Raw genomic sequence first — 12,071 nt, 5'->3', positions numbered from 1 at the left:
CTCTCCCCTCCTCACTTTGTGATGAGCCCCAAGGTCAGAGCTGGAACCTTTTGAAACAGTTTCTGATAAGGAGCCGTCAGGGTTTGTGGGGAAAAACATCTCGGCGTGAAACATTGCGCAGCAGTGTCCCTGGGGCAGGTGTCGGGGTCCGAGGCCATGCGGGCAGGGGCAGGCGGGCGCAGTACCTCTGAGAACGAGGCGGTTGAGCTCGGAGCCCAGAGGGGTGGGTAGCAGGACGGGTGCTGCCCTGGGAACCTTCCCGCTGGCGGGGGGTGGGGGGGGCGTCCCGCAGCCCTGCCTGGTTCCCAGCTCAGGGTCTCCTGAAGGAGCCCTGAGTCACCGCCACCTCGCCTGTCTCTTCAGGCGATTCAGCGCCTCGGGGGACATGAGAGCGAACGGCGACAAGTACCTGTACGAGATCCAGCTGTCGTCCATCACGAGCGCCACCCACCCGGCCTGCGCCGGGGCCAACATCTGCCAGGTGAAGCCCAACGACCAGCACTTCAGCAGGAAGGTCGGAACCTCGGACAAAACCAAGTACTACATTCAAGGTGATTCTCTCCACCGGTGCCGCGTCTCCCGTCCTCAGGACCTTCACGCTTTCGGCAACAGACGCCCCTCGGCCGCCCGGTCGGGTTTCCTCACAAAGCTCCCATGTGATTGTGTGTCTGACACACGGTTGTCAGAGGGGCTGGACGGCGGGTGGATGGCGAGCCTTTCCCTGGAGGGTGTTTTACCTCCTGAACAAACCAGCCCGGAGGTGGGGAGGGAAAGAGTGTGTGTGACTTGGCTTTGGCCACGATGCTTCTGCATTTTGAAACTTCAGCTGCTACGAAAAAAGGTAGAGCTTCCCCGTTTGTCAAAAGGATGAGAGGGAGGGAGAGAGACGGACCCGGCCTGCGCCTTCAGGGCGGCCGTGGGGGAAGCGTTACTCTGCGCTGCTGGAGCTTTGTCCGTGGTTCCTTCTTTTCTCTTCTTCTTCCAGTTGTGTTGAGGTGTAACTGACCTACAGCTCTGTCCAGGTTTAAGGCGTCCGACTTACATACCTCATGAAGGGATTATCACGATAAGCTGAGTGAACATCCAGCATCTCACACAGACACAAAATTAAATAGAAAAATTTTTTTTTTCTTGTGCTGAGAACCCTTAGGATTCACTCATTTATATTTTTTTAATTTTTATTTATTTATTTTTGTCTTTTTGCCTTTTCTAGGGCCGCTTCCCCCTGCATATGGAGGTTCCCAGGCTTGGGGTCTAATCAGAGCTGTAGCCGCCGGCCTACACCAGGGCCACAGCAACGCCAAGATCCTTAACCCACTGAGCGAGGCCAGGGGTCGAACCCGCAACCTCATGGTTCCTAGTCGGGTTCGTTAACCACTGAGCCACGAGGGGAACTCCAGGATTCACTCTTTTAACAGCTCATATATAACGTAGGGCAGTGTTTATTATGTTCCGCATGTGGTACATGGCATCCTTGAGATATGTGACACCCTTGGTGTACATGGCATCCTTGGGGTACGTGGCATCCTTGGGGTACGTGGCATCCTTGGTACTTACAGATGGAAGTTTGTATCTTTTGACCACCTTCTACCTCCGGTAACCACGAATTTCTCTTTCTCTGTGAGTGTGTGTGTTTTTGAACTCTGACCCACAACACCGTGAATTCCTCTTACACAACACAGTGATTCAAGGTTTCTGTACATTTCAAAATGATCATTTTTGGTCTGGTTAGCACCTGTCACCACGCCAGGATTAGTCCATAATTATTCACCGTGTTCCCCACACTCGAAGGCGCCGTGACTCATGCATTTGGCAACTGGAAGCTTTTGTACGTTTCATCTCTCTCGCCTGTTTCTTTCCTACTTTCTTCTTGACCTTGAAAGAGTATTTCCAGGAGGCAGCGCCTGTGTTTTTGTTTTCACTACATACCATTTCATGATTTGATTTTTGAACCAGGTGAGTGAACTTGCTTTTTGAAAAGTTAAACATGTTTGCAAAATCAGCCGACTTTGATGTCCAAGGGCCCTGGAGAGGTTCCCCGAGGGGTGGGGCAGCTGCTCCCCAGATGGGCGGAGCCTAGAAGCAGCAGCTGCCGAGCTCAGGAGCCGAGCCAGCCTCCACCCTTAGTGCCCACGGGGCCTGGCAGCGATCGGCTGGATCCGCTGACTCACTTTCATGCGTCCTTGTCACGAGCAAACCCACAGGTCACTTGTCTTCCAGTCATTCCAAGTCAGATGCTTGGACAGCGCCTTGGCTGGCTGGGGCTCTGGTGTTGTCCTCAGGGCCTGGCCCCATAGTAAGTGGTGAATGTTTGTTGACTGACTGAAGGGTTGCTTTAAAACCCTCCAAGGCCCCCTGTTACGCAGAGGAAGGTCCAAGCTCTTTTGCACACGGCCTGGAAGATTTTGGGACTCCAGTCACGTGTACCCATGATGCAACCGTCAGGTTACCCACGAGCTCCCCCGGGCACCGTGCTGTCTTTCTAGGGGCCTTCCCGCTGAAACGCCTCTGGTGGTTGGTGCTTAGTTAGTTGGTTGGTAGTTGGTCGTCTCCAGCTGGACTGGCCCCGCGTGGCCAGCCCCCACTCCAGGTCACAGTGTTAGCTGAGGACGAAGGCCGGGCCTCTTTGTCCCACATCCTGCCTGAGGGCCAGGGCGCGGTAACACGTGTCCAGAGGCCTGTGACCAGCTCATCTGGGACATTTGATGAAGGACCCTCACGTCTGATTCTAGTCTCTGCAGACTTTTCACAGGCTGCGAAAAGACAAACGTGGCCCGCTCTCGAGACGTCAGGGCTAACGGGGCTGTGCTTGTGTGTGTGCCCGCCTTCCTGACAGACGGCGATCTGGATGTGGTGTTTGCCTCGTCCTCCAAGTGTGGGAAAGACAAGACCAAGTCCGTCTCCTCCACCATCTTCTTCCACTGCGACCCGCTGGTGAAGGACGGCAGCCCGGAGTTCAGCCACGAGACCGCCGACTGCCAGTACCTCTTCTCCTGGTACACCTCCGCCGTGTGTCCTCTGGAGTAAGTGGGGGCCCTGGCGCGGGCAGGACCTTGCGGGCGGGCACGTGCCGCTTTGGGTGGGCAGCAAGTATCCCAGCTGCAACCCAACCTCCTCTCTCAGCGTTCAGCCCAGGGGGAGTCTGTGTCCTGTTCCTGGGCTTTACTGCAGACACGTGCAAACCTGCACGGAAAATAGGGAGAGGTAGAGGGTAAACCCCACGTCGGAGCACCCCGCTCCCGCCCCTCTGGGACACTGCCACCCCACCTGCTCTCCCAGCTGCACCGTCTGCCTTCCTTAGACCCCCGGCACCTCCACGCTTTCCTCTCCCAGCGCCCTTTTGCCCTCGGCTCCTGGAGGTGATGCTGGGTCTCTACCCTGGCACGTCTTTTCTTTGTGTTCTGGTACAAATGACTACGCAGTCCGTGTCACTTTGACTCCAGCAAAGTGCTCTCTACTTTTGAGTAAACGAAAAGCTGGTTCTGCAGACCTTGGAAATCAGGCCGTGTTTCCCTGGGAAGTGCGGGGAGTACGTTTTGCACCGGGGACCGTCTGGCAAGAGCAGGGTGGTGGCCGTCTTCTCACACCCGGGGCCTGGTTCCTCGGCCCGGCTACGCCATCACACGCGGGGACCCCGTCCAGGACAAAGCTGGAAATTGCTTTCCTCTTGGATTTCTTTTCCTTCTGTTGTCTTTTTTTTTTTTTTTTTTCCTGGTGCAATCACCATTTTAATTTTAATTTTTTTTAGTACTTAATGAATTTTATTACATTTATAGGTGTACAACAATCATCACAATCAAATGTTATAGCACTTTCATCCCAAACCCTCAGTGCATCCCCCCACCTGTCTCCTTTGGAAACCCTAAGTTTTCCAAAGTCTGTGAATCAATATCTGTTCTGCAAAGAAGTTCATTGTGTTCTTTTTCAGATTCCACGTGTCAGTGATAGCATTTGAGGTTGGTGTCTCAGTGTCTGGCTGAATTCACTTAGCAGGATAATTTCTAGGTCCATTCATGTTGCTGCAAATGCTGGTATTTCATTCCTTTTAATGGCTGAGTAATATTCCATCGTGTATATGTACCACATCTTCTTGATCCACTCCTCTGTCGATGGACATTTAGGTTGTTTCCCTGTCTTAGCTGTTGTAAATAGTGCTGCAATGAACACTGGAGTACACGTGTCTTTTCGAGTCATGGTTTTCTCTGGATAGATGCCCAGGAGTGGGATTGCTGGACCAAATATTTTTAGTTTTCTGAGGAATCTCCGTACTGTTTTCCACAGTGGTTGCACCAATTTACAGTCCCAGCAACAGTGTCATAGGGTTCCTTTTTCTCCACACCCTCTCCAGCACTTACTGTTCGTAGACTTTTGGATGATGGCCATTCTGGCTGGTGTAAGCTGGTACCTCAGAGTGGTTTTAATTTGCATTTCTCTTAAGAATGAGTGATGTTGAACATCTTTTCATGTGTTTTTTGGCCATCTGGATGTCTTCTTTGCTGAACTGTCTGTTTAGATCTTCTGCCCATTTTTGGATGGGGTCGTTTGTTTTTCTGGTATTGAGCGGTAGGAGGTGTTTATAAAGTTTGGAGATGAATCCCTTGTCAGTCGATCCATTTGCAAAGAGTTTCTCCCATTCTGTGGGGTGTCTTCTCGTTTGGTTTAGGGTTTCCTTTGCTGTGCAGAAACTTTGAAGTTTACTTAAGTCCCATTTGTTTATTTTTGTTTTTACTGTCAGTACTCTAAGAGGTGGATCTGAGAAGACGTTGCTGTCGTTTATGTCGGAGAGTGTTTGGTTTATGTTTTCCTCTAAGAAGTTTATAGTATCTGGTCTTCCATCTAGGTCTTTAATCCATTTTGAGTTTATTTTTGTGTGTGGGGTTAGGAAGTGTTCTAATTTCATTCTTTTACATTTGACTGTCCAGTTTTCCCAGCACCACTCATTGAAGGGGCTGTCTTTTCTCCATTGTATATTCTTGCCTCCTTTGTCATGGAGGAGTTGACTGGAGGTGCGTGGGTTTAATTCTGGGCTTTCTGTCCTATTCCACTGGTCTGTACTTCTGTCTTTGCTGGCCACAATCTTTCAGAAGTTTTTCCTCCTCTGACCTAAGACTTTAAGATCAGGAGAAAACCGAATTCTTGCCGTATGATCGTTTCCTTCCTTTCCTGGATAAGGGGTCCTGGAGAGAGCCGAGAACAATGGTAGGGGCAAAGGGGGGAACTTCCAGATTCATCTTTTACATCTGAAACTGCCTTACATCCACGCTCCTGGACAATTTAGGACAAAGCCGATTCTTTTTCTTGTGGGCTAGTATCCAACCCCCCCCCCCCCCCCGCCGCCTGCCAAGAGAGTCAGCTTTGTCTTAAAAAGTTCTAGGAACATGAGTGTAAGGCAAGTCTTAAGAAATTCCTAAGTGTTGGTGCCATATAAACAGCATACACGATAGAGTTCCCTGGTGGCTCATTGTCAGTGCTGTGGCTCTGGTCACAGTTGAGGTGCAAGTTCAGTCCCTGGCCTGGGAACTTCCACATGCAAGCATATGGCTAAAAAACAAAACAAAACAAAACAACATACAAGATGCAGTTAAGAACCAATTATAAGAAATTAACTGAATAATACATTTAGAAACTGATGTACACACTTCTAAGTAATTTGTGACTCACAGAAGAAGCCAAAAATAGAACTTTAAACATACTTAGACCTGGGCGAACATCTCTGACCTCCAGCCCCTGGGTGCACCCCGAGCAGCCCTTTCTGGCCTTGGCATCTCTAGCCATCTCAGACCTGCCTGTGGCGTGGTTGTTTCTTGTCCTGCGGGTGTTTGGGAACAAGGTTATTTGCTCACACTGAAGTTTGGTCAGAGCACTCATCCTTGCGTAGTCAAGCCGTCAGTTGCCTCTGACCCGGTTATTTGAGTTAAATGCTTTTCTGAATTAATAGCCTGAGCCGTCGGCACCAGCTTCGCTTTTCCCATGGCCTGTTGGGGTCCCTTCTTACCCCGAGCTGTCCAGGCATCTCCTGTTGCTGCCCTCTGCCTCCTCGTGTAGGGGACGCTTCCTGTTGTGATTCTGTGACCAAGAGCCAGAGATGAGGGCTCTCAAGTCATCACACATGCGAATGTCTGGTCCCCTGAGCAGAAAGGAGGCCCATCACCCGGTTTCTGGTTTTTTATTCATCACTTGCGCCGCTTTCCTTGAACGTTTAATGTTGTGGAAACACTGCTTCCCGCATACGCAGGTGGGGATTGTGGCATCTTGGCCGATTGGACAGCTGCTGTGAGGGCCCCTGGCCCTGCCTCCTGGGTCTTAGCAGGACCCGGTGGGGTCAAGGGGTCTGTGCCGGGCCCGGTGGCATCTGGATGAGTTGTTGGGAGAGAGGAGCTCCCCTGAGCTTCCTCTTGGAGAAGAGAGCTGGGGTCCCCAAGACGAGGGCGGCCAGCGGGTCTGAGTCTCTGCCCAGAAGCGCCTCTGTGCCGCCAGAGCCCCGTGACAGGTTGAGCCAGCACCAGGGGTGGCTCTGCCCCCAGCCGGCTTTTCTCAGTCCTGCCATCCACTTCCCGTGCTCCCGCCCTAATCTCCTTCTCAGCGAGGGTGAGGCAGCTCTGGCTTCGCCGTGTGGGGTCGGCCAGGCCAGACCTGCTGCCCAGGCCAGGCCTTGCTGGGCGGTGGCTGAGCCGTGTGGCCTTCCCGCAGGGCGGGCTTCGGGAAGAACACCGGAGACGACGAGCCGGAGCACAAGGGGCTCTCGGAGCGCAGCCAGGCCGTTGGGGCGATCCTTAGCCTGCTGCTGGTGGCCCTCACCGGCTGCCTGCTCACCCTGCTGCTTTACAAGAAGGAGCGCCGGTAAGGAGGGGGCCGGCGGGGGCGGGGCGGCACCAGCCGGTGGTCCAGAGTCGCTCCTGGGCCCATCATCAACAGCCAGAGTGGTCGAGTGCAACCTTAAGACTGGAAGGGGTCTGAAGGGGTCTTCAGAGCTGTGTGTTGTGAGCGTCTGTGCTCTGTGACCAGGGGTCCTGTCCGACCAGAGCCCTGGGTCTTGTCAGTCACCTGGCACTTGCTCTGGGGCCTCGGCCTGGCCCACCGGTCCCCAGGACGTTGCTCCCTGCAGGTGCCCAGGGATGGGCAGAGTTAAACACCCTCCACGAGCGGACTTCTTCATCAGCTGCCCCTCTGCCCCTTAAAGGGGTGCCTTTATTAGGGCTCCCCTTGCTGGTGAAAGGACTCGTCACCCACAGACGCTGGGAGTGTCTGGTGGACCTCACGTCACGTGCGAATGAGGCCCTGGGCTTGTGTGTGGTCAGCCCTGCCCGAGGGTGGGGGAGGACCAGCTCCGGGGCCCCCTGCCGCCTCTCTCTCCTGCCTGATGAGCCAGAGGCAAATGAGAGATGGGTCGAGAACTGCTAACCACGGCCAGGCCACGGCCATCCTGGCCCTAAGAGGCCGGTGGGGTTAGGGTCGGAAGTCTGGGCAGGAGCCGGCCTTGGGCTCGTCCCTTGGCCCAGTCGGCTCAGCACAGCCTCAGGTGGCAGGTGGCTCATTGTATTCACATGTGAAAGAGCCCAAGCGTAAACACGGGGTGACTCACTCGGGCCCTTGTTACCCCACAAAGATGAGAGGCAAGATTTGAATCTGCATCTGTCTGATTCTAGAACGTTCTTTCCACTGACCAGGTTTACAGCCCTGCTGTCATGGGTTGAGGGGGGGACAGGATTGTGGGGGCGTAGCCTCTTGCTAGCAGTACTTGGGTGCCCGGGTTGCAGGGGGGCTGCACCCTGGAGTAACTGAGGTCTCCTTCCAGGGAGGCGGTGATGAGCAGGCTCACCAGCTGCTGTAGGAGAGGCGCCAGCGTGTCCTACAAATACTCCAAGGTAACTCCCTGCCGGGGCCCCGGGGACTGTCCCTCCTGTCCACGCCCCAGCATACCAGTGACACGCGTGTGCTCTCACCACACGCACGCATGCCCGCTCACACGCACACACACATAATCTCGAGCTGTCGTCCTGGTGTCGGTCACACAGTGACGACGTGGAAGCCATCGTCACGGGCAGTGTGACAAGGACAAAGGGAAAACCGCACTGCTGCTCTTAACCCAGACACGTTTTGTCATTTCCTTCTTCAAGTTTTTCTCACAGTGATTGCAGCTGTCCTTAGTGCCGTCAACATTTAAGTTGCTTCTACTTTTTGGCTTTTTTTTTTTTAACCGCCACATCTGTGGCATATGGAATTTTCTGGGCCAGGGGTTGAATCAGAGCTTCAGCTGAGGCCTGTGCCACAGGCACATTGGATCCAAGGTGCATCTGTGACTTACACCACCTCTGGCAGCACCCTCAGCTCCCGGGCCTGTCCCTACTGTGTGTCTGGCTGGCTGCTGGCTGCCGGGCACAAGGGTGGGTCAGGCCTGCTCAGGGAACACCCCCCCCCCCTCCCCGAGGACTTGCAGCAACACTGGATCCTTAACCTACTGAGCCAGGCCAGGGATCAGACCTGCATCCTCATGGACACCATGTTGGGCTCTTAACCTGCTGAGCCACAGCGGGAACTCCTCCTGGCAACTCTAGACATGATCAGGAAAACTTCTGTGCTTCTGGCGTCAGGATGATTTTCCTTCACAGAAATTTATGGAAGAGCAGCATCGTTTAGGCCAGAGGGCTTAACACACTCATGGCTCCTGATATGTACTGGCAAGCGCTTTCTAAAAGCTTGCCCCGGTCTGGACTTCACCATGTAGCTCCCCTTACTGGCCCCCACCCCCCCAAGGGCAGCTGAAGCTGGGGGGAACCTGTCCCTGACCGCTTGTCCCTGGCCCCTCTTCCTGCCCCGTGACAGCGTCTGTCTTAGTTGGGTCCCAGCAGGAGCCAGCAGCTGCCAGCCCTCACCTTCTTCTCTGCGGTCAGGGGTCAGGGACCAGACTTGGGGTGGCTGCAGTGGGCAGGATGGGGCCCCCGGGACCCCGCCTCTGGGTGGACCGTGGTGGGAGGGGCACAGAGGCGCCGGATGAGGTCTGTGCTGTGTCCCCGCAGGTGAACAAGGAGGAAGAGGCGGATGAGAACGAAACCGAGTGGCTGATGGAGGAGATCCAGCTGCCGACGCCGAGGCCCGGGAAGGAGGCGCAGGAGAACGGCCACATCACCACCAAGTCCGTGAAGGCCGAGGCCCTCAGCTCCCTGCGCGGGGACGACCAGGACAGCGAGGACGAGGTCCTGACCATCCCGGAGGTGAAAGTGCACCCGGGCAGGGGGCCTGGGGACGAAGGCGCGCACCCGATGAGGCCCCCGCAGAGGCAGGTGCTTCGGGAGCGAGCGGACGACAGGGTGGGGCTGGTGCTGGAGGAGCCGGCCCGGAGGGGGAGGCCCAGGGCCGCGCATAACAAGGCCGTCAACTCCTTCCACGACGACAGCGACGAGGACCTCCTGCACATCTAGACCCGGTGCCTGCGGGGCGGGCGCGGCAGCGCCACCGGCGCCTGCAACCAAATAGGACTCGGACTCGGTGATGCTTCTGTCATCTTTGCCTTCAACGAAAACTGTCAAAAGGGAAGAGTGTGGGCGATGGGGGAGAGGGCGAGGCGGGGGCGCCGCCCTCGGGCTGGGTCGCCCGCAGCCCTCGCTGGGATGAGGCCCGGCTGCCGAAGGACGGGGCCGGGCTTTGTCCCAGGTCCTCGCGGAAGGCGCGCCCGGGCCGACGCATCTCCGGAGGAGGGCTGCGTCTGAGGAAAAAACCCTTGCTGCTTTAGGCCCTGTAGGGTATTTGATCATTATATTTTTAGCATTTAATTCTCTCCTCCTATTTATTGACTTTTGACAATTACTCAGGTTTGCGATAAAGAAACAACAGCAACCCCCCCCCCCCAGCAGTGTGCCCGCCGGCCCGCGCGGTGACTGCCTGTCCATCCCGGCTCCGCGGGGCCGCCGTTGGGGCGCAGGGATGGTTTCACATGAGATGCTGAACTGGTCCACGGTGTCGCCTCGAAGTTAGACCCCGCCCCCGTCTCTCCTCCCCTTTGCTTCCTGTTTCCTACGGGACCGCGCGCGCGTGCACCGCCACGCGTGGGTCCGGAGTGCCTGGGCCGCGGAGGGGCCGCCCGCTCTCTGCCTCTAGCAGTAACGGCTGCAGCTTTTTGCATGACGTCTTCAATCCTAGGTGCACAAAGCACATTTATCAGTATTTCTTTCGCCAGCTGGTGAAGTCAGACAACCCACCCAAAGATTGATTTGTGTGTGTGTGTGTGCGTGTGTGCGTGTGTGTGTCTGTGTGAATGGAGTTGAGACGTCAGAGAAAATAACTTTTTTCCAGACTTGGGGTGTAGGTCTCACCTCTTCAGGTTCTCATGATGCCACCTTTACTGTGCTTATTTTTTTAAGAAAAAAAAAAAAAGCGTTTATCAACCATTCGACCTATAAGAAGCCTTAATTTGCACAGTACGTGACTTGGGAAATTGCATGAAAGCCAGTGGGCCAGAATCTCACCCCTAGCGTTGCACTTGGATTCCTGCTGGGGGGCGGCCAAGGTCGGCCTCTCAGTGTGCAGGCCCAGAGGGCAGACCGCTGCCCTCTGGCTGTTGGCTCCTTTCTTGAAGTGTTTAGTGAACGACTTCTCTCGCATTATAGAGTTGTATATAGACTCAGTGGTATTCATAGCCTGGAAAGCAAACCAGCCTGCAAGGTTCCTTGGTTTGTACTCCGTTTGGCTGGCTTATTTGATTTCAACATGAGTGTATTTTTAAAAGTTGATTTCTTTCCTCATTTTTTTCAATCAAATTTACTGTAATATAAAGTATTCAACAATTTGAATAAAAGATAAATTATTAACTGGGTGTCGAGGCTTTTTCCCGCTGAGCGTAAAGAGCTGCTGGCCCTGCTGCTGAGCCCAACCGGGTCTCTTCCTCCGCTTATCTTCACAAAAGCCCCTCTGCTTCCTCCGCAGAGGCTCCCTCCGTGTCCGTGCTCACTCGGGGCCCGCGGGGGGGGGCCTCTCAGTTTCAACTACACCTGATTTCATCTTTCTGAGAAAGCAGATCTCAGGGTGTTTTTACCAAAACCACCACCATGGGTGCAGATGCCACAATGCTGTAAACCAGGACGCTCAGCCCAGGCTCACGGGGGTGGGGCTGGAGTGGGGGGGCGGCGGCTAGTTCTTCTTGTACAAGCTTGGTTTCCACCTGGAGTTACTAGCAGTGAGAGCTTCCTAGATGGCGACGTGAAAGCAGACAAAGCGGGAAATTGCTGCAACATCAGAACAGACTTTTCCCAGTCAGCATCCACCCCTCTCATTTTCGGATCATCCAGTTGGAGTGCCTTTTTTTCTTTTTTCTTTTTTGGTCTCTTTAGGGCCACACCTGCAGCACATGGAAGTTTCCAGGCTAGGGGTTGAATCGGAGCTACAGCTGCCGGCCTACACCACAGCCATAGCAATGGTGGATCCCCGACCCACTGAGCAAGGCCAGGGATCAAACCCACATCATCACAGATACTAGTCAGATTTGTTTCCACTGCGCCACAATGGGAACTCCTAAAAAAAGCAATTTTATCCATAAGAGTACAAGCCTAATTTAGTTTCCTTTTAACCAAATTTTTTAGCCCCCCCCCCATTTTTTGTGAGACTGTCCACTGAATGGCAGTGAAATTGAGCAGGTGGAGGGTAAGGGCGCTGCTTAGGCAAACCCCGTGCTAAGGAAATCCCTGGAAAGCCGAAGCCCTGCTCCCAGCAAGAACTTTCTAAACGTGGCCAAACCCCACTTCCCCACCAACCACTGACGTCCGCGACTCACGATGATGCCCGAGGGAGGCTGGCTGCCCTTCCGGGCACTGAGAGGAGGACTTGGGGATAGTCGGGCTCTTTGTACAAGTTCAAAAACGATGGGCATGGGTGTCTTACCTCCTTTCCTGGGGATCAGGTCGCAAGGGGACAGTGTGCATCGCAGGCTGGGGAAGGACAAGGTTACATGGATGAAAACCGCTTGCGCAGCTTTGAAGGCTCCCCTGACAGGGGGCTGCACAATACAGCTGCTGCTTTCTCCAGGTGAACTCGGTAGTCCTGGGTCCGTCCGCAGCCAAGCCTCCTGCAGAACAGAACGC

The 12,071-nt window shown here is 54.6% G+C and overlaps 1 protein-coding gene across 1 annotated transcript in view; it reads left to right on the top strand.

The window, feature by feature from the left end:
* Positions 1–9,424, top strand: part of IGF2R (insulin like growth factor 2 receptor) — a 103,038-nt gene extending 93,614 nt beyond the window's left edge. The window contains 5 exon segments of the mRNA NM_001244473.1: positions 364–551; positions 2,837–3,023; positions 6,691–6,840; positions 7,796–7,865; positions 9,018–9,424. Coding sequence (NP_001231402.1) covers positions 364–551; positions 2,837–3,023; positions 6,691–6,840; positions 7,796–7,865; positions 9,018–9,419 — 997 coding nt within the window. The 3' untranslated portion in view covers positions 9,420–9,424.
* The last annotated feature ends 2,647 nt before the right edge of the window (positions 9,425–12,071 follow it).

The sequence above is a fragment of the Sus scrofa genome, chromosome 1 (assembly GCF_054392235.1).
Source record: "Sus scrofa isolate SSC_HxYL_T2T_F1_AM1 chromosome 1, Sscrofa_HxYL_maternal_Yorkshire_Landrace_v2.0, whole genome shotgun sequence".
Lineage (NCBI taxonomy): Eukaryota > Metazoa > Chordata > Mammalia > Artiodactyla > Suidae > Sus > Sus scrofa.
This window is presented reverse-complemented; position numbering and strand designations above follow the sequence as displayed.